Source organism: Salvelinus fontinalis, chromosome 1 (genome assembly GCF_029448725.1).
Source record: "Salvelinus fontinalis isolate EN_2023a chromosome 1, ASM2944872v1, whole genome shotgun sequence".
In the NCBI taxonomy this organism is placed as follows: domain Eukaryota; kingdom Metazoa; phylum Chordata; class Actinopteri; order Salmoniformes; family Salmonidae; genus Salvelinus; species Salvelinus fontinalis.
Genome location: NC_074665.1, coordinates 71,064,221 through 71,089,591, shown reverse-complemented (window position 1 = coordinate 71,089,591; position 25,371 = coordinate 71,064,221). Strand labels below are relative to the sequence as shown.

Genomic DNA, 25,371 nt, shown 5'->3' with positions numbered 1-25,371 from the left:
CTAAACTTTAGGCTTGTCACAACAAAGGGGTTGAATACTTATTGACTCTTGACATTTCTTGTTTTCATTTGTTTTTACTTTGAAAACATTTCTAAAAACATATTTTCACTTTGACATTATGGGGTATTGTAATACATTTTAAATTCAGGTTAACATCACGGAATGTCGAAAGTCAAGGGGTGTGAATACTTTCTGAATGTGCACTGTATGTTGTATAACAGAGTTATAATGATCTGTTCATAGGACAGCATTAGTCTGCTGCTGGACGCGGTGAAGACAAAAGACGAGGAGCTGGCTCAGACTTGGAAGAAGTCTGAGCAGTGGGCCACCATCGAGCAGCTGTGCAGTAAGTACCACTGGCCATCAAGGAGTGCGCTGACATTGCCTTAGTTGAAATTATTACATTTCTATAAAAGCCAATCCATCTCTTCTCAACAGCTAAAGTGATGGATGAGTTGAACTTGTCTTGCATTAATTTCAGTAGACCTTTATTGACCACAAAGACCAATTTGGAATCAGCTCATTACATGTATCATTCCTACATACAAAAATGAGTCTGAAAAGTAATCACTAGTAAGAGTCACCTTTCTGTTTTCCCTGACCGCTCTCTCTTCTCTCCTCAGGCACGGAGGGTGGGCAGTCATCTGGCCCTCAGGAGTTTGGTGCCATGGGCGGGGGTCCCTCTACCCCAGCTTCCTCATCAGCCATGTGGTCCTGCCTCCACTGCACCTTCATGAACCAACCAGGCACAGAGCTCTGTGAGATGTGCAGTCTGCCGAGGGGTTAAACCCCATCCCTCCCGTGGCCCCCTGCCCTGCTTCTCAATCCCCTCCTTTACTACCCCATGTCCAGCCCTGCCCACCTCCCCGCTTCCTTACGCACCAACGACATCATTGCACCAGGATTGGATGCTGCAAGCAGTTGTGTGATTGGATGTCTTCTCCTCTTGGCCCCTCCCCCTGGCCCTCAGTCCCTCCCATCTCAGACTGCTAAGGAATGATAAGCGCAAAATGAAGGCACTCGTTTACAGCAAATGAAATTATGTAACAAAGGTTGACTGTGTGCTCTCAATGCTCTCTCTTTCTCTCTCTCTCTCCGCCGTGGCCTCTGACTGAGACCGGCTGGGACATGTTTAGGTAAAAGCACTTTGGCATCAAGTCTTCTTCCCTATTTCTCCCTATGGCCCCTGATATTCTTCCATGACCTGGCTCCCCCAAAAACTTCTGTGCTTCAGGACAACGGCAAAAGAAAGACTCTAGAATTTGGATGTTATATCTCACTCACACTGACCAGTGCCCTCCCCTCTTGCTGTTATGACTTATTCTGGAAATTCTGTTGTGTAAATAATATACATTATTTGAGGAATGATTGATGCTGTTTATTTAATTACATTTAATTCCTGATTGTAGCTACAGTATATATCTGGACTTTTGAATCAGTTTGGGTCAGTTTTGCGCCGTCAGATGCTACAGTTCTTGTAGAACTCATCCTCCCTTACAGTTGACAGTTATCAGACAGTGACGGTCTATCTATAAGATCTCTTCATTGGCCCAAGCTTAGAGACGTTAAATGTATCTATCATACACAGTCTCATAAGTCTAACCTCTTTATTTAGTGTTTTCTATTGCAGGAGTGATGTTTGTTCTCGGTTGCTTAGGCTTTTCCCCTTGGTTGATGCCCTGCCCTCAGGAGTAAGTTTGGGAGATGGCCTTTTGGGTTATATTTCTCAGTTGAATTGGAACTATCGTACATGCTCAGTATTTCTTATATCTCCAGTTGAAGCTTATACTTTATAGTAGACCATGCCTGTTTTGATGGCAGCTTTGAGATGCTTACTTACTGGGTTAGCTACCGACACTGTATCTCTCCCTCTTTCTCGCCTTAGCTTTTTCTTGCCTCTGTTGTCCTCTTTCGACTGGTGCCAGTCCAGAGGGGCCAGGGCGTAGAGAATGGGTAATATCTTCTCTGATGGGCCCCCTATTGTTCTCCATCACTCTGCCTTCAAAGACTCCATAGGTCACAGGTCAACATAGTGAGAGAGAAAGATACCTTAATGGTCCATGCCTTCCAGCAGGCCAATGTGCTGTGCACCTGGGATGGAGAGGAAGAAAGATTGCCAAGAAGGGGGGAGAGGGCAGGCAGTGTTGCGCGCTGGGTGTGTGTGCTTCTTTTACGTAGAACCTATATTTCCCTCCACTAAAAGCTGAAAAACTGAACTCATTCCATCGGTAGTAATTTGATGTCAAATAACTGATGTCCACCGCACAATCAATTCAGTAGGGAATGTTTCCCCTTCTCATGCCCCCTTTTTGAGATACAGATTACAGTGATCCAGGTATACTATAATGTCTATAATGAGAATATGAATGGGTTAGCGGGTATCATTGACCTTCCACACGAGCACTTATTCCACAAGAGCTCTGTGTCAACACTGGGGGGTTGTGTGTTACTTCACATATATCGCTGATTCAAGGTATTCAGCTTTATATGCTTGAAATAAAGTGCTCAAACCTTTACACGGCTATTTTGATGGCATTAAACTAAGTCATTGGTTTGATTTTCTTTTTTGGTTTGATTTTACTCTAATTTGACATTGTAGAAGTCAGATTTAGTCCAACAGATACCTCAACATTTTCCAGCCTTCAAGTATTTCCTGAAGAGGGGCTTTATTCAAAATACGTAGCGAGTGTCCAAGAGGTTGGGCCTGTCACTTGAATTTTTCATCCATTTTGGGGCTGCTATCAGGAAATTGTCATTTTAAGTTAAAAGGAGGGGGGTGGCAGTCATAGCTTTCAAATTATGCTATTTATAAAGATTTTTTTTATAAGCGCTTAGAAGTAATTTTCATTGAAGTGAGTATATATTTTTTGTTTGTAGATTAATTTGAGAATGCTTTAAGGTTATTTTTGCCTGTTTCTATCCCTTTCCCTCTGAGTTCTTGCAAAAGAAGATCTGCTGATGCCATGCTAACGGATTGACGAACCGTACATAGCATGTCTTAGCTCTGGTCCAGGGGGTTACATATGGCTTGCTGATGAAGCCACACGTAATGCGCTTGAACCAGAGCTACAAAAGTCCAAACTTCCCGCTCAGAGCTGAAGAATTGGACTCTGAAAGAAAGTTATATGATAACTGTACACCTGGATTTAAATTTTCAATATCAAAAATACCAGTAAAACAATAAAAAATAATTCCTATCAGTGGAGCAGCGTTTTATTTTGTTTCATCCTAAAGAAAACCTGATATGGTTTCTTCATAACTGTACTTTACAGTTGATTTTGCCCTCTTAGCACAGTGGTTTTAAGGTTGGGGCCTATTTAAAAGGCCATATGGTGCGTGGCCTCAGAATGCATGTGTACTCTGAAGCACAGTGTGCCACCATTGCTCCCGAGTGGCGCAGTGATCTAAGGCACTGCATCTCAGTTCGAATCCAGGCTGTATCACATCCAGCCGTGATTGGGAGTCCCATAGGGTGGCGCACAATTGGCCCAGCATCGTCCGGGTTTGGCCGTGGTAGGCTGTCATTGTGGCAGGTAGCCTAGTGGTTAGAGCGTTGGACTTGTAACCAAAAGGTTGCAAGATCGAGTCCCCAATCTGACAACGTAAAAAACGTAAAAATTTATTCTTATTAACTGACTTGCCTAGTTAAATAAAAAAAACTCTTTCCCCATAATTGCTTTTGGAGCTCTGGCTTCTTTTGAAGTCTTTACAAATTTGTGTTTTTCTGATTTGTGTTATTTTGTTCTCAACTGGTCCCTGTATTTGTTATTTTTCTTTGATGCTATAGGCATATCTGGTGGTACTTAAAACACTTTACTGGTGATATACAAATGATACTGAACAAAAATATAAACGTAATATGCAACAATTTTAAAGATTTTACTGAGTAACAATTCATATAAGGAAATCAGCCAATTGAAATAAATTCATTAGGGCCTTATCTATGGATTGCACATGACTGAGAATACAGATACTGTAAGAAAAAGGTAGGGTTGTGGATCAGAGAACCAGTATTTGGTGTGACCATTTTCCTTCACAAAGAGTTGATCAGGCTATTGTAGCTTGTGGAATGTTGTCCCACTCTTCAATGGCTGTGCGTAGTTGCTAGATGCTTGCGGGAACTGGAATACACTGTTGTACACGTCGATCCAGAGCCTGCCGGGGGAAAAACTCACCAGACATGTCACCAGTTGAGCATGCAGGCCATGGAAGAGCTGGGCCATTTTCAGCTTCCGGGAATTGTGTATAGATCCTTGAGACATGGGGCCATGAATTATGCTGAAACATGAGGTGATGGCAGCGAATTAATGGCATGACAATGGGCCTTAGGATCTTGTCACGGTATCTCTGCATTCAAATTGCCATCAGAAAAATAAAATTATGGTTGTATGTAGCTTATACCAGCTCATACCATAACCCCACTGCCACCATGGGGCACTGTTCACAACGTTGACATCAGCAAACCGCTCACCCAAACAAGTCATAAACTTGGCACACTCCCTCAACTTGGGACATCTGTGGCAGTGTTGTGTGCCAAAACTGCACATTTTAGTGTGCGCAAGAAGCACCTGTGTAATGATCATGCTGTTTAATCAGTTTCTTGATATGCCGCACCTGTCAAGTGGATGGATTATCTTGGCAATGAGAAATGCTCACTAACAGGTATGTAAGTATGTGCATGAAATTGGAGAGAAATAAGCTTTTTTTGTGTGTATGGAACATTTCAGATTATTTTTTTTCAGCTCATGAAACCAACACTTTACATGTTGCATTTATATTTTTGTTAAGTGTAGCTTTGGTTTTACTTTGTTTTCAAATGCATATTTTAAAATTGATATAATTTTAGCCATAAAGTCAAGATAACGTATTAATATGATAAAATAGCCATAAAGATAACATAAGGAAGTGTAATGTCCCTGCTTAACCTGCTTCCAATTAAATCCACTAGTCTGTGACACAATGTACTCTATCTTTCCTGCTGGCGTGCTGTCTTGATCATTCTGTTTTATGAGGGATCGGTGAATGTTATGGAGCAGTCATTTATAGGTGAGGGTTATCGTCTTTGTGCAGATGGAGATGCTAGTCACAACAGGACCCAGGTGGGAAGCAGATGTAGCACAGACAGGATTGCATTCACCACGCACCAAATGGAATAAAACGGACAAACAATGTGGAACTACGTGAACTTGGCCAATAAGAAGCACTAGTCTGCAAAAGTATTTGCTACGGTATGCACTACTGAACACAACCCAGGAATGTCCATGAAGAGGTGTGCGCTCACATTTATATGTGAGGTTTATCTCCCCTGGACACATGGGACACAGATGAAGTCCGAGAAGAGAAGAGGTGAACTCAGTTTCAAACAATAGTGAGATATGTATACATGGTACTACTGGTTGATGGGACTACACTTAAGACCCCCCAGGGAACCCAGTTTAGGTAACCTTGGCTACTATCGTACAACGAGTACTCCTCCACTACTGTCTGGAAAACAACCCTCACTCACTGTTACTTTACTGTTATGCGCCATTTGTAGTTCTCTTGTGTGAAACATTACCATTTATGTCACATGCTTCTCACATAGAGGTCACAACATGGGGTCAAGCATGACAGAGAAAGGAAGAGAATGCTGGGGTTAACCATTCTACTAACTCATTCTAACCCAGTCCCTACACATTACTGTAGATCTGAAAGTAATGTACAGATACTGGATAAGCATTATGATAAATGGACAATTGTAATAGTGATGCGGGTGGGTTTTTTCTTAAGGGGGTGGAGACATGGATGACACCCTTCTCTTGGCAAGACCTCAGTGTGGGGAGGGGACAAACTAACTGCCTATAAGTATATAAGCAGGTCCCTCTGTCGGTGCTCTACAATTTTGCACTGCTGTGGGATTATTATCAAACACTGTGACTTATTCAGGACAGAGGTTTTTAGTGCGAGCAGGTACATAGTCTGTGTTTACTTATGTATTCTCAGCAAACCCTCCAAAAAATAATTGGTGAAACGTACTGAGAAAATAATCAGGTTATTACACATTCAGTGTAAGATGATAGAATGGATGTCTGCAGAGCAAGTTAAACTGTCAAAATCATATCAGTTCAGGTGTAATGTATGATATGTCTTTATTCTGACTTGAGGATGAGGACTGCAGTGGCTTTGCTATGCCTGGTGGCTCTGTGTACAGCACAGAAGAGGAGGAGAACTGAACAGAACTCAGAATGGGACTACAGGACAGAGGGTGAGTGGCTGCCTGGTCTGTTTTCATTTCAGAATCAGAATCACCTTTATTCACATTTACAAGTACAATTGCAGGTACCAGGAATTTTTTCAAATGGTGCTGGACACAATAAAAAGAATATACAGATAATATATATAGATGAAGAATTTACTCACAATCCACATGCAGTATATAGATACAGCAAAAACAGAGCAATTACACATTCTGGTTGATCCCTCTGAAGATGTGAATCATCCTCAGCAGTCACAATTTGCTTTCGTTCTTATTATTGCATTCCTTTGTTGCTAATGTGTTCTTTAGACATGATAAGGACAGGGTAGCCAGAAATCAGCACAGGGATTTTGAAGAATTGTTAGAAGTAGAACTAAGTACTAAACACTATCAAGAAACATTAACCAAATGACTACCCTCTTCCCTGTTCATGCCATTGCAGCAGAGAAGGTAAACACTAGAGTCTGTGCCAACCTCACCCTGGTGTTGGACAACTGGAAGTTTGCCATCATGACCCAAGTCAAAGACCTTCTCCTCAATGACCACAGCACTGTGCTGCCTGACTACGGGAGGTGGGTAGAATCCTTTGTAGATATGTTTAGTAGGTATTTAGATCATAAGTTCAGAAAACTAACATACTGTATGATTTGATAAATATTAAGGTAAGATACTTCACTGTATCTATTACAAAGCCCATTACTTTGGAAATGTACCTTTTAGCTTTAGTGTTTGTCAGTCAGATCCCTTTGTTATAAGACACAATAAGACTTTATAACATAGAACTTGTTTTTTAACTGTAATTAACTCCCGCAGCCTCCTCATTACACTTTTTTCCCCTCACCCAATCACTCCCTTCCTCCAGGATCCCTCCTCTATCGGATGCCTTAAGAGACCTCTACAAGGAATTCAATGCCCTGAAGGAGCGCCTGGGGAAGCTGACCACCAAGTTTGAGGTCGTTGAGGCATTCGTGGACGACGTGAGGGCAGGAAGAAGCCCCTCCCAGAGCAGAGCAGAGCCCCGCCCACTGACACCAGACGAGGAGAACCAGAGCACCATGCTGACCGGAACTGGAGAGGGAACCGGTACTAGACCACAGGGACGCAGGAACCGGGTGGTGGTCCGGAGAGTCAAGATACCTGCTGATGGTGCCCAGGTCTAAGGGATTGGACTGTGACAACAAACTTAAATACACTTCTACTTGCACACAATCCCGGATCCGGGAGCACCCCCATCAGTAAAAAAGCTGACTAGCATAGCCTAGCATAGCGTCACAAGTAAATGCTAGCATCTAAATATCATTAAATCACAAGTCCAAGACACCAGATGAAAGATACACATCTTGTGAATCCAGCCATCATTTCTGATTTTTAAAATGTTTTACAGGGAAGACACAATATGTATTTCTATTAGCTAACCACGATAGCAAAAGACAACTTTTTTTTCCCACCATTTTTTTCCTGCATAGGTAGCTATCACAATTTCGACCAAATAAAGATATAAATAGTCACTAACCAAGAAACAACTTCATCAGATGACAGTCTGATAACATATTTATTGTATAGCATATGTTTTGTTAGAAAATTGTGCATATTTCAGGTATAAATCATAGTTTTACATCGCAGCCACCATCACAACTATCACCAAAGCAACTAGAATAACTACAGAGACCAACGTGAATTACCTAAATACTCATCATAAGACATTTATGAAAAATACACAGCGTACAGCAAATGAAAGACAAAGATCTTGTGAATCCAGACAATATTTCAGATTTAAGTGTTTTACAGCGAAAACACAATATAGCATTATATTAGCTTACTACAATAGCCAACCACACAACAGCATTGATTCAAGCCAACAATAGCGATAAAGAATAAACCAGCAAAAGATATACATTTTTTCACTAACCTTCTCAAACTTCTTCAGATGACAGTCCTATAACATCATATTACACAATACATATAGAGTTTGTTCGAAAATGTGCATATTTAGCGGCACAAATCGTGGTTATACAATGAGAATAGTAGCCAAGCTGCCAACAATGTCGGGAGAAATCTTGGGAGAGGCACCTAATCTAATCAGTAACTAATCATAAACTTGACTAAAAAATACAGGTTGGACAGCAAATGAAAGATACATTAGTTCTTAATGCAACCGCTGTGTTAGATTTCTTAAATTAACGTTACTACGACATACAGCGTGCGTTAAAGCGAGACCGCACCGAAATTAATGGCGGAACAGTAGGTCAACATTTTTCAACAGAACAACGAATTAACATCATAAATACTTCTTACTTTTTGATGAGCTCCCATCAGAATCTTGGGCAAGTTGTCCTTTGTCCAGAGGAATCGTTGCTCGGTTGTAGATTGTCGCCTTCAACTTTGGAATTAGCAGTAAACATTAGCCATGTGGCGAAGACGTGTCCAACTCACCATAACGCAGCACAAATAAAATACAGAAAATTGCAATATACTGATATAAACTGATATAACTCGGTTTAAAATAACAACATTATGATGTCTTTAACACCTATATCGAATAAAATCAGAGCCGGATATATCTAAGGCCTATAACGGGAGCTTCCAAGAACGCCATCCTGAGGTCTGTCTTGCGTCATGGTGAATGATGAAAAGAGTGCACCACATGTTCCAAGCCAATTTATATGGCCTCAGATCTGCCTAGCAACTCCATTCCAATTCTCACTATTTGCTGACATCTAGGGGAAGGCGTATGCAGTGCATCTCGACCAATAGAAGACATGCAAATTAATAAACTGACCTCAGAACAGCCTGCCTGATTTCAGATCTCTCACTTCCTCACAAGAAAATTGCTCCAACTTGAGTTCTGTTTTACTCACAGATATAATTCAAATGGTTTTAGAAACTAGAGAGTGTTTTCTATCCAATAGTAATAATAATATGCATATTGTACGAGCAAGAATTGAGTACGAGGCAGTTAAATTTGGGAACGAAATTTTTACAAAGTGAAAACATCACCCCCTATTGAGAAAAGGTTCAGTGGTGAAAATGACACTCATTCTCTCTAAGCACTCAAGAATTTAAAAAACAATGAGCTGGCTATTCAGTAAAAATGTAATGCTTTCCCCTTTCTGTCAATGAACTCAAATTGTGGGAGACAAGTTGTAAATATTATTTAGCTATTTCTCATTTTTACACAAAATGTCGGTGAGAATATGAATCTGATAACCTTTTTGTCGATAGGTGGCGCCAGAGTGTCCAATGACTATATTACAAGGTTGTGCCTTGCTTCAATAGGGTTTTCTGTGAGGGCTTGATTGATCATTTGATATTTTACAGTAAAGTCATTTGTCATGTGTTGTTTTTATCAGATTATTGTCTTATTGTACTATTGTATTGGCCTATCATCACAGTTTCACATCTGCATATGAATGATATAATTACTTTTAATCTGTAAATATATAAATCATTTTCCTATTGAGCTACTCTTCAAAGGATGAAGTTACCCCTAGGCACAGATCTGGAATCAGTATTTTACCTGAAAATAGGCCTACATGTATTAGGGGTGCCAAGCATATCCTAGATCAGCTGCTTATTGCAGACATAATAAAGGTCTTCTGGTTTAGTTACGGTTCAATGAATGTTAAATAATGAAAAACATTTACAGAATAAGCGCTTTAATGAATGCGTGTAAATCATAGTGGGCGTGCCTATGAATATGTTTAGGTTTCTAGTTTTGGAAAAAAACAGGCCCATTTGGTAAGAAATGAAACTGAAAGGCAAAACATAAGGGACTGTCATACACTGACCTACCCGCTTTAAATGAAGATAACTTTACGTTCACATATCCATTTAAACATGTAAGATGTTTCGCGACAATCCCTCGAGTTAGGTAAAGGGTGGAGTTTATGAATGTTGGCAGGTGAGCGTTTTGAAGGTATTGGCAAATGTATCCTACTTTAGTGGTTGTTTTGATGCAACGGACAGATGTCTGAATAGTATTGTAGCAGAGAACACATTTGTCAGGTAAGGAAGTACAGCCTGTTTTCTCACAGCTTTTTCTAGTTGTAAGCTGTGATGTTACCGTTTATTAGAAATATAAAAAAAATGTTTTTGTCTATAGAGACGGTAAATTGTTAGACAAGTTAAATACGCATGTATCTAGTAAATCTTCAGAGGGAAATACAATATTTATGACATTTTAAATAAGTAAGCAAGCAATTTCTTAGGAAAGAACTCCAATACTCATAACTGGGAGATGAATAGTCATAAACAGAGAAATCGAGGAAACAGAAACTTGGCAATTTCCATCTAACAAACTGATTGAGGAAGTAACGTTAATTTTACTGCAGCTATATATGGGGCGGGGCAGGAACGGCAGCGCAGTTGTTGCTGTTTTTCCTGTTCCCTAAAATGTATTAACACAGTAAGTTTCTTTCTGAAGTAGTAAGATATTTCTTCCATTAGAACATTTCATTTGTATTATTCTCCATCTGTAGTGAGAGATTAAGAGAGTGTCTTTAACGTCCAAACCTACCAGAGAGGATACACAACATACAGAGCAATATATCCCGGGCTGGGCAGCAGCTCTGCAGATGGAGCTTGGTTCAGGTGACAGTAGTCCTCAAGGAGACCATGGGTCCTTGTCCCAGCAGTACCCTGGCCCTGGGGTGCCAACAGGGACACATCAGCACAACATGGAGGTAACTGCTGAGGACACTGTCACCAAGAAACCCAAGACAGAGGGACAGCAGGTGACACGACCACCTTTCATTTTTACATTTAGCAGACGCTCTTATCCAGAGCAACTTACAGTAGTGAGTGGAAACATTTCTGTACTTTTTCCTGTACTGATCCCCCGTGGGAATCAAACCCACAGCCAGCAGCATACCACCCTGCATCCCACTGCTGGCTTGCTTCTGAAGCTAAGCAGGGTTGATTCTTGTCAGTTCCTGGATGGGAGACCAGATGCAGCTGGAAGTGGTGTTGGAGGGCCAGTAAGAGGCACTCTTTCCTCTGGTCTAAAAAATATCCCAATGCCACAGGGCAGTGATTGGGGACACTGCTCTGTGTAGGGTGCTGTCTTTCAGATGGGACGTTAAATGGGTGTCCTGACTCTCTGAGGTCATTAAAAATCCCATGGCACTTATTGTAAGAGTAGGGGTGTTAACCCTGGTGTCCTGGCTAAATTCCCAAGCTGTCCTTCATGATCACCCCCAACTTACAATTGGCTCATTCAGCCCCTCCTCTCCCCTGTAACTATTCTCCAGGTCGTCGCTGTAAATGAGAATGTGTTCTCAGTCAACTTACCTGGTAAAATAATGGTAAAACAAAAAAACTGCCGTTGCAAGCGCTGTGCTCTACCAACTGAGCCACACGGGACCCCGTGCGCCTATGTCTTTCATTGTACAATCATTAACAATAAAATGAATGAAACAATTTGGGTAACAGTACTGATTTAAAAGAGTAGCTGTCATTGCTGACTTTTTTTGTTATCAACAGGGCCAAGCAAAGTCCCCCAGGAGAGATCAGGATATGAAGAAGAAGACAAGGAGAGGTAACAGAAGAAAAAATAAAGGAATGAAAAATCAAGCTGACAGGGATCCTCAGGCTCAGAGTACACTGGAAAAAGGGGAGATGGAGACCCAAACCGACCAGGTGTGTCAAACCTTGGAAACACAGACACAAGAACACGACCAAGACCACCAAGCTGAAACCAGTCAACAACAGGACCAGTCCATGCATCAGACTAATGATACAAAACAAACACATGTCAAGGATACTAAGAGAGTTCAGGTCCAGACTCAAACAAATAAACCTAAAGGCAAGAGCCAGGCAACTCAGACCCCTATAGTTGTTCAGAACACACAGCAGACACAGACAGAACCCTCTGATTCCACTCAGCCAATGACAGATGAACATGCTGACACCACTCAGCCAATGAATGAGCAAACACAGAACAGCGATGGAGCAGGCAGTGAAGGAGCAGCATCAGAACCACCTAAGAGGGAGAATCCAAACTCTACTGAAGAGGTAAAGAGCAAGCCTGAATCAGAGAAAGCGGTACAACATTCAGGAGAAAGCTCAGGGAGTCCTGCAGCCTGCCAGGTAGAAAAGGGAGTCAAATCAACCGCCAAGTCTTATGCAGAAGCTGCAGCGGAAAATAAAACAAAGACTCAGAAGGGGTCGAAAGAGCCGAGTACTCAGACTTCAGATCAATGCAAAAAGGATTCCAAGAGTAAAGGATGTCGGTAAGCTGGCAATAAGCTTATGGCATGCTGTTATTACCGGAGTACAATGAGTAACATAACACATGACGCAACACATAACAAGTATACTGTTATTACTTCTTTATCACTGTAACTAGTCACTCAACATTTTCTGTCTTTTATTTTCTCTCCTTCATCAGAGAGCGGTCCCCAGTAAGGATTCCTCCTGGGATTCCTATGTTCACCTTTCATATCTATGCTGTGCTGGACAAAAAGTTCAGGTTCAACCAAGAATATGACACGCTCTTGTTATGTCATCAGGGTGACACTCATGTGCTTGAAATGACTCATTTCATGTGAGTATGAATACTTTTCTAGTTACTGGTGATGTTGGATTGATAAGAATATTTTACTGTTTATCGGCTACATAAACCACACAATACACACATAGCGATAATTATCATTGTTTGTAAATCAGTTTTTAATTTATTCTTTAGAGGTCTATGTCAGAAAGGCTATCTAATAGAAGCAAGTCTCTCAGTACTGGAAAGCTCAATACCCAGGGGACAAATGTTGACTTACCAATATCGGGTGCAGCAAAGGCAGAAAGAGATTGTGGAGATAGCCACAAGGAATATTCAAATTCCAAATGATTCACAAGTAAAGGGTAAGAGGAAAACATTTAAAATCTATTTTTAGAAGTTAACGATTACCTTATATGTTACATTGAGTATGATACAGATATTCATCATTGTTTCCAGAGTTGCACCTTTATGAGGGTCACATTCATCGGCTGGAGTCAATGTGGTCCGTCCAAGGGTGGATAGATGCGTTCCAATCAAAAAGAAAGGGTATGGCTGATGCCTGGCAAGCCTCTGCCCATCTACTACTAGGCCACATTCTACAGAAATGGGATCCACCCAACCAGGAGAGCACTGTGCAGTTTGCTCAGCTCTTACATCATTTCCAGAGGAGTTACTCATCAGCTGTTCAACAGGTGGTCTACCCAGGAAATTTCAAACCCCCTTTGGTTAAGGTGAGTGGGACATTTACAGTGTGTAATGATATTGTAATGGCATTTCAAGAAAACAGTATGACCATTAGATCCAATACTACACATTCAATGTTTTCTTTATTTTTCTCTTTTTTTGGAATAAAGGTGTCAGAGTTGATTTCTGAGCATTTGCTGCAGCTGTTGCATGCTGAGTGTCAGGGAACATCGCAGAAGAGCCAGACTGTCAACAACCCTCTAGTGTTTGGCTTGTCTTTGTTCAGAGTCTGCCAAGCTTGTCAGATAGATCTTGGGGTGAAGGGCTTGGCAAAACTATGCTACGTAGTATCCTCACACACTGCACTTGACAGCAGAAACATAGAGGAAATTAGAAATGTCTTCCCCTATCCACAAAAGTGAGTTTCAGATGCTATGTTTATATTGTGTTGTTTGATTACAGCAACCCTGTCCTATATGTTGGGTGAAATCTGTTCATCTGTCTTTGTCTCCACAGCCTTGTGATTGGTGTGATCAACTATTGCTCACAGAGGCTGGTCTCAGAGCTTCCCCTGCTCATTCCTCTACTGCACACGCTCAGACAGCCGGGAGCAGACGCTGGCAGGCTTGGTCCTACTATAGAGGAGATGAACTGGGCAGGGCTTGAAAATGTTAACTACAACAACTTCAGAGAGAGGATCAGAACCTTTTCTGACAAAAGAAGGTTTGTCCAATTGTCCCTCAAAGTGTCTCAAAACCCTATTTGAGTGGTCCACAATGTGCTTTTTAAAATCTGTATTGTGAATAATTGTATCATTGTGAAGGGAAATTTAACCAAAAATATTACTATTTCTAACTCTGCATAGATGTGTTCAATTAGACTATTATTCCAGTTAGTTCACATTTCTTCTTTTCCTCAGGAGAAAGACTTGACAGTACATTGACCTCAAACATGCATAACATTGATGACACTTTCCTCTTTGCAGGATGATGCTCACTTTGATCCAGAATCACATTTCTGTGGCTAAAGAGATGCCTCTGGTTTGGACCAGCTGGCTGTCCCTGGTGGCCTCTGAGGACCTTCCAGAATTCTCCACCCTGAAGAGCATACCTCCAGAACACATGATCCAAAGCCTGCTGTACAGGCTTCGACAGTATGGGGAGAATACTGATGTCAAAACACAACAACAAAATGTAGAGGTATGGATCATTAATGTCTGATAAGATTACTCAGTTAAAGAGTAGTACTATTGTGGTGGATCTTTAAATATTAATTTGTGACATTATTATTTCAACTTCCAGGTTACTCAAAAGATCCTGTGCTTTGTACTGGAGAAAGTTGAAGAGGAGAAGGAAAGGTATTGGAATTTGAGATCTGTGAGCGTGAGTCCTTTGAGTGTTATATTATTCTGCTATTGTATGTTTGGCTTTTGTTTATAGGCTGGCAGATTCTGGGTTTGTGGACTCCATCCTCTTGAGTTGCATCAGTGTTTTGAAGAACACTTGCCGGATGGCGCAACTTGTCCCGTTCTACAAGGCAGCAGTGCTATCCTTCCAACTTGTGCTGAAAGCGGCTGAAATTCTGGATGCTGCACTTGCAAACAAGGTAGTTGTTGAATTTGCAGTTGTTCTATATATACCCCCTTTTTCTCCTCAATTTCGTGATATTCAGTTGGTAATTCCAGTCTTGTCTCATCGCTGCAACTACCGTACGGACCCAGGAGAGGTGAAGGTCGAGAGCCATGCGTCCTCTGTAACTCGACCCTGCCAAGCCGCACTGCTTCTTGACACACTGCTTGCTTAACCCGGAAGCCATCCGCACAAATGTGTCGGAGGAATCACCGTACAATTAGCGACCGTGTCAGCGTGCATGCGCCCGGCCTGCCACGGGAGTCGCTAGAGCGCAGTCGGCAAGGACATCCCACCCGGCCAAACCCTCCCCTAACCCAGACGAGGCTGGGCCAATTGTGCGCTGCCTCATGGGTCTCTCGGTCATGGCTGGTTGCGACACAGCCCGGGATCGAACCTGGGTCTGTAGTGACGCCTTAGAACGCTGCTCCACTCGGGAAGCCGTCGCTGTTGTTCTTTGAGCTCCAATAGTATACCTAATAGTGTGTGTGTTCCTCCCCAGTCTCCGGATGGTGAGGAGAAGAAACCGGAGGAGTTCCAGCTATCTGACAAGCTTGGGGATGTGCTGCAACATCTCAGCCAGTGGAGAGACACTCTTCTCTTCAATGCTCTCCTGAAACAAGGCGCTCAGTCCAAATCTCTCAGCTACCCCAAAGAAATAGAGGTACTGTAGCCAAACTAGCAGACATTAGCAGACAATATTTGTTCCCAGATGTACACAGTTTTCTGTTAATTATAAACCTGTTTGTATGTGTATGTTCACCTTGTGTTGGTAGATGTGGGATGCCTTCCTGAGGGTAGAATGCTCTCTGCAGAGTGTGTCAGCCCAGTGGATGTCCAGCCTGGACAGAGACCTGAGGAAGAGGATCTCTAGGGTGAGTGTATAGGCCTACAGACCAGGTCATACATTCAGGAAACCTAGGAGAGTTTTGAGATTTGATTAGCTGGACACAATTGGTCAGATTCACTCGGACACAAATCAAGCATAGTCCTGGACTAAGGAGCACATTCAATGTTCTTTATTGAGCATTATTTTTTGTCTAGGATTAGGCTCAATCTGTATCAGGGAAACCGGCTGTGTCATTCCTACTATGCGGTGCCTTTTCTGTCCCCAGGAAATATCACTTCTTATTTAAAGTAAAATGTAGATTCTAAAAGGCTTTAAATATAAGGTCAGGTGTCCTTTACCTTAACAACTCAAAAATATGGATCTTGAAAGGGAATTTTATGCATTTTGAAAATGTCCCCAGGTGTTATTTGTCAACTACTACGAGAATTATAAGCTATAATTTGTTTAAAATCTTTCATTATTTTAGAGTATTTTAGAGTCCAAAATACTTGGACTCGAGTCACAAATTTGATGACTTGAGACTTGACTTGATAGAAAATAAAATAACTTGAGACTTGGAGCAACAAGACTCGGAACTCGCCTTGAGACTGATGACTTGAAATTATCTAGCCAGGTTTTGTAATGTTTTGGCACTCGTTTTGTGGCACAGAGTTTACGTGGATTACTCTCCATGCAGCCAGAGACAGTAACCGCAGTATCTCCCTTGCAAAAAAATGGTGCAACAGATTGGGTAGTGAAATGCACACTCGGCACTGATTGGACCAACAAACTGTCAATCAATACAGGTCGGATGGTGAGCTAGCGAACAATTGCTGATTTGCTGTACAGCAAAAGGATCGGGTGCAGCGCAAACGTCAAATTATAGGAACAGAGGATTGCTATATTGAATAAATATGCAGCTCGGGAAAAAAATGGTGATCAGGAATATTAACTGTTTACTTTGCAAGCTCATCGGCAATGGGGCAACAATTACTAGCATAGGCCTACTGGTATTTTGGTATGTAACAATTGCTCGAAGTTTATAATTTACTCATTAAGTTTGTATTTGGAATTTGCTGTTAAAATTAGGTATTACTTTGGCGAAGATGCACCATAGGCACAGCTCTTCACTTGCGCTCCCAACGCTCCCACCAGCGGAGAGAGCTTTTTTTCTCCTGTTGAAATGTTTGCTCTTGCTTTCACACGTTTAAATGCATAGGCCCTGTGTGGTAAATCTATATTCCATCTAATAATACAATAATTGCTAGCGTTTCATAATTGCATCCCGTACCGTTTATTGCAACACCTAGACATTTCTGTTTGATAGCCCTACCATTGGGGCAGCAGGTAACCTAGTGGTTAGAGCCTTGGGTCAGTAACCGAAAGGTTGCTCGATCGAATCCCAGAGCTGGTAAAAATCTGTCCCTGAACAAGGCAGGTCGTCATTGTAAGTAAGAATTTGTTCTTAACTGACTTGCCTAGTTAAATAAATAAAGGTTAAATAAAAAAATACCATACATTTTCAGTTTGGCAAACCATTTCTTACCCTCAGAGTGGGCGCAATGTTTATTGTGCACATGAATGTAAACAAGACTCATGAGGTAGAAGATCTGTTTAATTCAATGTATGGTTTCGCTCCTGGGTGGAAGAGTCTTTAGAGGTAGCCAATGAAGACCTTGCTAGATCTATCCCTGTACCAATGACACTCACACACACAGAGTTTTGTGTGTCCTATGAGCCAATGTATGCTTGATCCGAAAATGTTGTCGGAGGTGCCGTATGGATGGTGTTACGGTGTAAGTGCAGCACGGCCAATGCAGACGGCTTTTAGAAATAGGCTACGTGGCGTGCACTCCATGGTTTGGAGTCAGAATGTTGAATAAGCTAAAATGATTGTTCCATCTATGCATGGTGTTGAAATATCATGAATAATCATTAAGTCTGATTAAGATGAATGTACTAATGTAACAATAGATGTTGAAATTGCCTTTTACATTGTAGAACCAGTTTATTGGTTGTAATTGCCAATTGGGTAATTGTATGGTCCTGGGGGCCAAGTGCTTATAATATTTAGGCCTAGCTGTTTGAGCTCCCGTTAGACAGATTCGATTTGGTTTCTCAAGGGGAACCAGGCTGTACAGTCTTGCCATCTACCTGTGTCCATTCAGATAGGGCAGGTTAAGCCTGCTACAGAGACTATTTCATTTGGGCTATTGCCTGTGTATATTTGGTCCACCATATTATCCACCCTGTGGACAATAATGCAATAACTATAGGATTATGCACCTAAAACGGGTGGCAGTTAGCCTAGTGGTTAGAGCGTTGGGCCAGTAACTGAAAGGTTGCTGGATCGAATCCCCGAGCTGACAAGGTCAAAATCTGTCATTTTGCCCCTGAGCAAGGCAGTTAACCCACTGTTCCCTGGTCTCCGAAGACGTGGATGTCGATTATGGCAGCCCCCTGCCCCTCTCTGATTCAGAGGGCTTGGGTTAAATGCGGGAAATGCATTCAGTTGTACAACTGACTAGGTATCCCCCTTTCCCAATCTACTTGTATGATTTGGCTCTTTCACCATTGGATCACCAAGACCCGTAAATAAATCTACACTCTGAGCAAGTAAACCTGCCTTCTGCTGATTTCATGCCCTAATGACTGGTACAAGGTTCATATTTTACAATTACATAGGCTAGTCAAAATGTGTTGTAGACAAAATAATGAAAAGGTATGTCTGGTAGCCTCAATAAATAGACAAAGATTTCTAGTTGAACAAGTCCTTGCATGTAAAAAAAAAAATGTTTACTTGACTTGAAAACTTGTGACTCGACTTGACTTGCTCTTAGAATGCACGACTTGAACTTGACTCGAGTCTTGAACCGATCTACTTGGGACTCGACTTGGATCTTGTGACTTGAGACTTGCTTGTGACTAGAATAATTGTAACTTTGTCCCACCTCTGCTATTTTATATTCCTAGTTAAAAAAAGGTTTATTATTGTATTTAACATTTTCTGTGTACCTGATAACACTTTCCACCCAGTTAGTTTGTAGTAATTCTCCTTAGAAAACAGCCCCTTCCCACAATGACATCACATTCAGGAAGTGTCATAATTTGTTTGGTGGGAAAACAATGGTAAGTAAATATAAACACTCGGTTTCATCTATTTTTCCATGTTTCATGATGCTAGTCTGTTTGTCTCACTCATACATTTCCACCCTGTTAGGCTAAATTATATAGAAAATGTATCACATTTTAAAATGTTAAAATATATTTAATATAGACGTTAAAAACCTATTTATTATTTAGACTCCAAATTTCCACCCTATTATCAAGCCTGTTAGGATAATGCAATAACTATGGGATTTAATTGTCTGAGCTTGACTAATATATTATTCTGAAAGTCAAACGTGTCCTTTTTTGGTAGAATACAAAGAAAATTACAAATATATACTCCCCCCCACATAGTATAAATAACCCAGCCCTATATCCCTCTGAGGTCAATCATTTTCTCTTTGCTTTACAGGCCAGTGATATGGACAAGGTGGTGGTGTGCTGCCTTGAGTCATCAGTGGAGGCTATAGGGAAGAGCCATGCCACCATAAAGACCTGCTTTCAGAAACTGTGCTGCTCTGCCATCAAGAACATCTGTCAGGTTAGTGGCATCCATCTTAACAAAAGCTGACTGGAAGACAGTCAGAATTATCATTACTAGTGAGTGAGTAAATGAGTGAGCCAGAAATTGAGTGAGAGAATAAGTGAGTGAGGGAGAAATTGAGTGAGTGAGCGAGTAAGTGAGTGGAATGAGTGTGAACATGATCATGATTGTTATTGATGAGTTATTTCTAATTTTCAGGATGGGAAAGAGGGGGACCTTATGCGAATGCTGTCCCCCCTGTCTAAGGTGCTCCCCCCCTCTGTCCTGTCTTCCATCGTGGTTGAGTCAGCGGCCCGGTTTGAGAACGACCCTGTTGGTCACCTGCTGGACCCCCAGTCTGCCCTCAACCACCTCCTGTCTCATGGTACACCTCCTGTCTCAATCAATCAGTCTGAGTAGTCATAGTTACAATATGTCCACTAGTGTAATCTTATCTATTGATATGTACCAGAGGTATTGTAGCTTACTAGCTCACCATGGTTTATATATGCGAATTGCTTACATATCTTAGTGTTTTTGACATGATTATGACAGCCTTAGGTAGGCCTTATGATGGAGTGTTCAAGTAAGTTTTACCCATATTTTTAGAGATCCTGCTTTAAATGTTTAAGCAGGTAGCTGATGTTTATACTTACAGATACCTGACTCTTTTCCAGGGGACTGGAAAGTGATCCAGGTGGATGCTGAGGCTGGTGAGGTGATTAGAGGCTGTCAGAGTGCCCTGGCCTCCCTGGTAGAGGCTCTGTGTCTGGGTCATGTACCTGTGGGACATCTTCAGACCACCCTGAAACACAAAGAGCAGTTCAAACAGATCTACCGCCAGTGTAAGTGCCATCATATCTCTCAATACATGGACTTAGATGATGGTAATGGATTTCCCAAAGTTCAATGTTCTCAACATGTTGGCTGTTAGGTAACATGGTAGAAGAAAATAAAAAATATCTCTCCATGAATGAAAATTATGTGCAAACATCACAGAATGATCTCTGAGTTGAGTTCTGCAGGTGCTAAGGTTTTGTCACTTTGTTCCACCTGGCATATTCTCCTGCTGGTATCATGTTTTAAAGTATGACCCAGACAGTGTTGAAAAAACAAGGAAAACAGCATGTCAAGGCAGGCAGGGGTCAATAATCCATAGAGGGTGTAAGGTACAGGACAGCAGGCGGGCTCATGGTCAGGTCAGGCAGAGGTCGGTATTCCAGAGTAGTGGGGCAAAGGTACAGGACGGCAGTAAGGGTCAGGAATGGTCAAAACCGGGAAACTAGAAAACAGGGACTATAGCAGGAGCAAGGGGAAAGCGCTTGTAGGTTTAAACAAACAAAACAAACTGGCACAGGCAGACAGAAAACACAGGTATAAGTACCTAAGGGATAATGGGGAAGATGGGCAACACCTGGAGGGGGGTGAAGACAAGCACAAGGACAGGTGAAACAGATCAGTGCGTGACAGCTGGTCTGGTCTTCCACAGATAAGAGGCCTGCTAAGCTGGAGAATGTTCCTGCTGATGCTGAGGTGATCCTGGCTCAAAGAGAGAAAGACCTCCAGGCCTTCTACCAGCAACACGAGCACGTGGACACACTCATCAAGATGATGGGCAAGGTCTCAGAGAACATCACAGGTGAGAAACTGAATGTCTCAGCAATAGAATGTAATAAGATACTGTAGAGATGCAAAGTCACAGAGATGCAGTAAGTCATCTCAAAAGAAAAAAGTAATCAGAGAGAGAATGGTTGGCTAAGGTATTCTCTCAGCAATGATGTAGTACTGTATGATTCAACATGTTTATCTCTTTTGACCAGCTCCAGAGATCTCCACTCTGGAAGACCAACACAGAGCTGACCTCCAAACAGTGAGCCTGAACAGGCTGGTGGTGGTCCAGCCCTGCTGTATGGAGAAGGGGGGTGAGCAGCAGACATCCCCAGGGCTGGTTCTGTGGTACAGCGCTAACCAAGGGGTTCTGGAGATGGCCAGGGAGATGCACGAGCTGGGTGACAGTAACTTGCTGCTTCGCTCATGGGTGGACGGGTCTTTAGAGGTAGCCAATGAAGACCTTACTAGACCTATCCCTGTACCAATGACCCTCAAACAGGTCTGCGACATAATCTGGAAACCACGGTTGAGTGGCTTCTGTCAGCTAGGCCTAAGGATCGCTATGTCGCTTGCCACCTTTGAGGAGATCGACCAGGCACTGAACGCATCAGGGGACCAGGGAGAGGGGTTTCAGATCAGGAGGGAGCTGGGGCTAATGTCTGGGAGGCTGCAGGGGTACCAGGAACTGGAACAAGGCTGGGTGGAGGTCAGGCTGGGCCAGATCCAGGAGTATCGTCAGGTCCATCAGGCAGTAGCCTCGGCCAGTGCAGTCCTGAGGATCGCTGAGAGGATGGATCTTAGAGGAGACTTCAGTAAGATCCACAGTCTCACCCAACTGGTAATAAAGCAGTCACTTTATCATAGAGGTTTCATAATGGTGTTGTTAATATGAAATAGTGTTGTTAATGTTTATGATTGCAATTTCTGCCAGAAGGTGTATACTACATTACCATTGTCTGATTTTCTCTATTCTATAACAGTTCTATACTTTGTAATTAATTGTGTCATGTAACATACAGGAGGATGACTCGTTCAAGAGGAGGGTCCTGGGGTCGCTCAGTGATGACCTCATCCGTGCCAAGCAGCAGCTGTCCATGGTCACCCCGCAGCACACTGCATGTCTAGAGGTGTTCCTAGACAGCCATACTCTGGTCAGCTGGGTCCAGGACCAACTCTGTAGTAAGACACTGGCCAACACTGTTGTCCAACACCATGGTCCAACACCACGGTCCAACACCACGGTCCAGCACCATTGTCCATTTCAGCCATTATGGTTGGCCAGTCAGCAATTATGGTTGAGATTGGCATTCAAAGGGGACTTAATCTAAGTTGAAAGTCTCTTCTTTTACTGTTTATTTTCATTGAACAGATATGAGTGACGTGAAAGTGTTTGTGGACCTGGCCTCCATCTCGGCTGGAGAGAATGACACAGAGATCGACCGAGTGGCCTGTTTCCATGATGCAGTGATGGGCTACAGTCCCTTGCTCTACTCTCTCTCCCCCGAGGCTGGGTTTGAAGAGTTCATGATCTCTGCTAGACAGGTGTGGGACACCCTACAAAGAGACAAGAGACTCCCTGCCAAATTGGTGATTACTTTCTCTCCATTCTTTGAATTCAATATTAAAGGTACTTTGTCCTGCTTTTGGGGAGACCTATGGTGACTGTTCTGTAATCCTTGGGTGTGTATAGTAACCATGCCATGTTCACACTGATATACCGGTATGTGTATTCTAGAGAGACTCTAGTCGTTTGCTGGGCTGGCTGAAGGGACTGAGGGAGACCCATGGGTCTGTGGAGCAGTCCTCTCTCTCCCTGGCCTCAGCGATTAATGCACAGGGGGTGTACCACGTGGGCTGGTCTGAGACACACACAGACAGGGTGAGTGGAATGTCTCAAATAAGCACAGATCATCATTGACATCAATCAACAAGGAACCATGAAATACACGTCTTCTTCTTCCTGTTTGTAGAGATGTCTGCAGAGCCTCCTGGTGGTCAGAGTGAGGAAGGACCATGAGGTGAAGAGCTATAACCTGGAGGAGCTACTGGAGCTGCAGAATAAGCTGATGCTCATGTCATCCAAAGGAGAGCATGGCAAGGAGCATGTCAACAGGTTCACGCAGGTCAGTTGATTTCAATGATGCCTTTACCATTGAGCCCTACTGTATCACAACAAGAACATAACAATAGCAACATGACGGATTTGTTTTCTGGTCTGAAAAGTTAATGAAATATTTAAACTCCCTGTCGCTAGGTGTTTGAGGGAGTTCAGAGACTGGGCTGTATCCTCCTCCAAATGCAGTCTACTGGCAACATGCTTTTCCGGGAGTGTCGAGCCCAGGTACAGTGTAGCCAGGAGAAGCAGCCATGCATCCGGGTCACGTTCTCCTCCCTGCGGGGTAAAGAGATGGTGTACAGTGGGGAGGTGACAGAACATCTCCAGTCTCTGTGTCGCTCCATGGAGACCTGCCATAAAGAATGGTGTGCTTTCATCAGCGAGAAACGTTCCCAATTCCACATGCTGAACCACTACACATCTGAGCAGGTGGTTTACCTGTGCAGGTGGATCTACAGCGTGTGTGAGAGGCAGGCCTGTGTTCCTCAACAGGTGTGGCACCTGCTGTCTCCCATTAAGGCTGGGTGCACGCTGAATGATGTCAGAGAGGCCTTCGCCACGGTAACAGAGGTGTTGTCACTATCTGGCAATCCAGCAGTGTGGGAAGAGGATGATGAAGATGATTCTGGACATTTTATGGACTTTAGATCAATTGGGCACAACGTTGACAAAAGATGGTGGTACAATGACGAAAATATCGAGAGCAATGTTGAAGAAGTGGGGGATATGATTGAGTTCTCAGATACTGAGGAAGATGAGGTAAAAGAACTCTCATCTATGGCCCAGAGTGATGCAATGGAGGAGGAGACTGAGGAAGGTCTGGAGGACCTGTGGAGGCGATTTAAAGAGGACATGCCAAAGTACCTCATACAGTATGTAGACATCGCTACTCTGGCTCGCTTCCTCTCCTGCCTCTCAGAAAGGAACCAACAGGAGGTCAAGAGGAAGCTGCCTCCTGCACTCCAAGAAGGGAAGCCCAACCTCGTCCTCTGCCCAGCCACAGAGGTCCTGAGCACCACTCTGTCCTTCTACATGGAGAGCCCAGAGCAGCCTCTGCCGTCCACTGATGAAGTTCTGGTCTGCAGAGAGGACACCACAGAGGAACAGGTGGAGATCTTCCTCAGTCGAGCCCTGGGCCGGGGCGATGGTGCCGTAGGGAGCCAGCAGAAGATCTACACCCTGGTCAACCCAGGCCTGCTGGGGTACGACGTCAGTGTGGCCGTTGGGGAGCTATTCGAGGACCTGGAGAGAAGTGCGGGCCCCCATTACCGCCTGGTGATGACCAGCCCAGTGATGCACCAGCACAGATACGTGCCCTCTTTCTTCAGCAACCACAAAGTACAGGCAGGAGTGGGCATCACTGCAGAGAATGCCAGAAGATATCTCCGTCACCACTTTACTGTTCCGTTCCAACACAGCTCTGTCTCACTCATCTATCCAGACAAACTGTCCGTCTGGGTTGTCTCGTCCACTCGCCCTGCAGTTGGTAAGGAAAATTATTGTAATATGTGTTACAAGAATGTACTTGTTTTATAAAAATATTTACCTTATACTATATAGTGTTCTGTTATTTTTTGCAATAGGGAAATCCCTTTATGTGGACCGACTGTTTGAGAAGTTCCCGCAGACTTCAACCAAGGCCCAGCATGTTAGGATCAGACTGATAGAGCCACGGGTTGATCTAGACTCATTCATACATACCCTGTCAGAGAGACTGGCACTGTTGAGAGAGCAGGACCCTGTGCTGCTTCACATTGACACTGCTGCGGTAGGTCTACAGGTGGAGGTCTACAGCTGTCTCTTTTCTGTGTAATGATTATGTATAAGGATGCATCAAACTGTCACTATTTGTGCACATAAAATCATGGTAATACTTTGCAGAGAATCAATGAAGCCGATTCTGTTGAATTTCAGGTTAATGCCGGTCTAGAAGAGTTCCTGTTCCACTTACTGGTTCTGGGATGTTTGAGTGACAACAAGGGAATGCTTTGGAGAAGAAATGTAGCTCATCTGATAGCAGTTGAGGTTCTGAGACCATACCCAACCCTTCAGAACCAATCACACACTAAGGAGGTAGTGCTCACGACTATTGCTATTAATATTACCCAGACCTCTTTTGGAATATGATTTTCGTGGGTCTCATC

General features: G+C 42.9%; 2 protein-coding genes across 6 annotated transcripts in view; both read left to right on the top strand.

Annotated features, from left to right (window-relative positions):
• The window catches only part of nploc4 (NPL4 homolog, ubiquitin recognition factor), a 46,767-nt gene extending 43,567 nt beyond the window's left edge, over positions 1–3,200 (top strand). The window contains exons 16-17 of the mRNA XM_055931960.1: positions 244–346; positions 624–3,200. Of these exons, the coding sequence (XP_055787935.1) occupies positions 244–346; positions 624–787 (267 nt within the window). The 3' untranslated portion in view covers positions 788–3,200. The remainder of the gene's footprint in view (positions 1–243; positions 347–623) is intronic.
• Positions 3,201–9,992: 6,792 nt separating this feature from the next.
• The window catches only part of rnf213b (ring finger protein 213b), a 75,825-nt gene continuing 60,446 nt past the window's right edge, over positions 9,993–25,371 (top strand). For 3 of the 5 annotated variants that reach the window (XM_055931909.1, XM_055931891.1, XM_055931925.1), the window contains exons 1-25: positions 9,993–10,240; positions 10,714–10,968; positions 11,717–12,465; positions 12,624–12,779; positions 12,921–13,090; positions 13,185–13,459; positions 13,583–13,830; positions 13,929–14,135; positions 14,398–14,611; positions 14,714–14,769; positions 14,852–15,017; positions 15,543–15,704; positions 15,817–15,915; positions 19,390–19,518; positions 19,720–19,885; positions 20,178–20,345; positions 20,990–21,139; positions 21,321–21,949; positions 22,131–22,290; positions 22,481–22,698; positions 22,847–22,990; positions 23,082–23,234; positions 23,366–24,713; positions 24,811–24,995; positions 25,142–25,300. In XM_055931909.1, the coding sequence (XP_055787884.1) occupies positions 10,810–10,968; positions 11,717–12,465; positions 12,624–12,779; positions 12,921–13,090; positions 13,185–13,459; positions 13,583–13,830; positions 13,929–14,135; positions 14,398–14,611; positions 14,714–14,769; positions 14,852–15,017; positions 15,543–15,704; positions 15,817–15,915; positions 19,390–19,518; positions 19,720–19,885; positions 20,178–20,345; positions 20,990–21,139; positions 21,321–21,949; positions 22,131–22,290; positions 22,481–22,698; positions 22,847–22,990; positions 23,082–23,234; positions 23,366–24,713; positions 24,811–24,995; positions 25,142–25,300 (6,270 nt within the window). In that variant the 5' untranslated portion in view covers positions 9,993–10,240; positions 10,714–10,809. The remainder of the gene's footprint in view (positions 10,241–10,713; positions 10,969–11,716; positions 12,466–12,623; positions 12,780–12,920; positions 13,091–13,184; positions 13,460–13,582; positions 13,831–13,928; positions 14,136–14,397; positions 14,612–14,713; positions 14,770–14,851; positions 15,018–15,542; positions 15,705–15,816; positions 15,916–19,389; positions 19,519–19,719; positions 19,886–20,177; positions 20,346–20,989; positions 21,140–21,320; positions 21,950–22,130; positions 22,291–22,480; positions 22,699–22,846; positions 22,991–23,081; positions 23,235–23,365; positions 24,714–24,810; positions 24,996–25,141; positions 25,301–25,371) is intronic. The other 2 variants (XM_055931900.1, XM_055931918.1) reach the window with 2 other exon arrangements.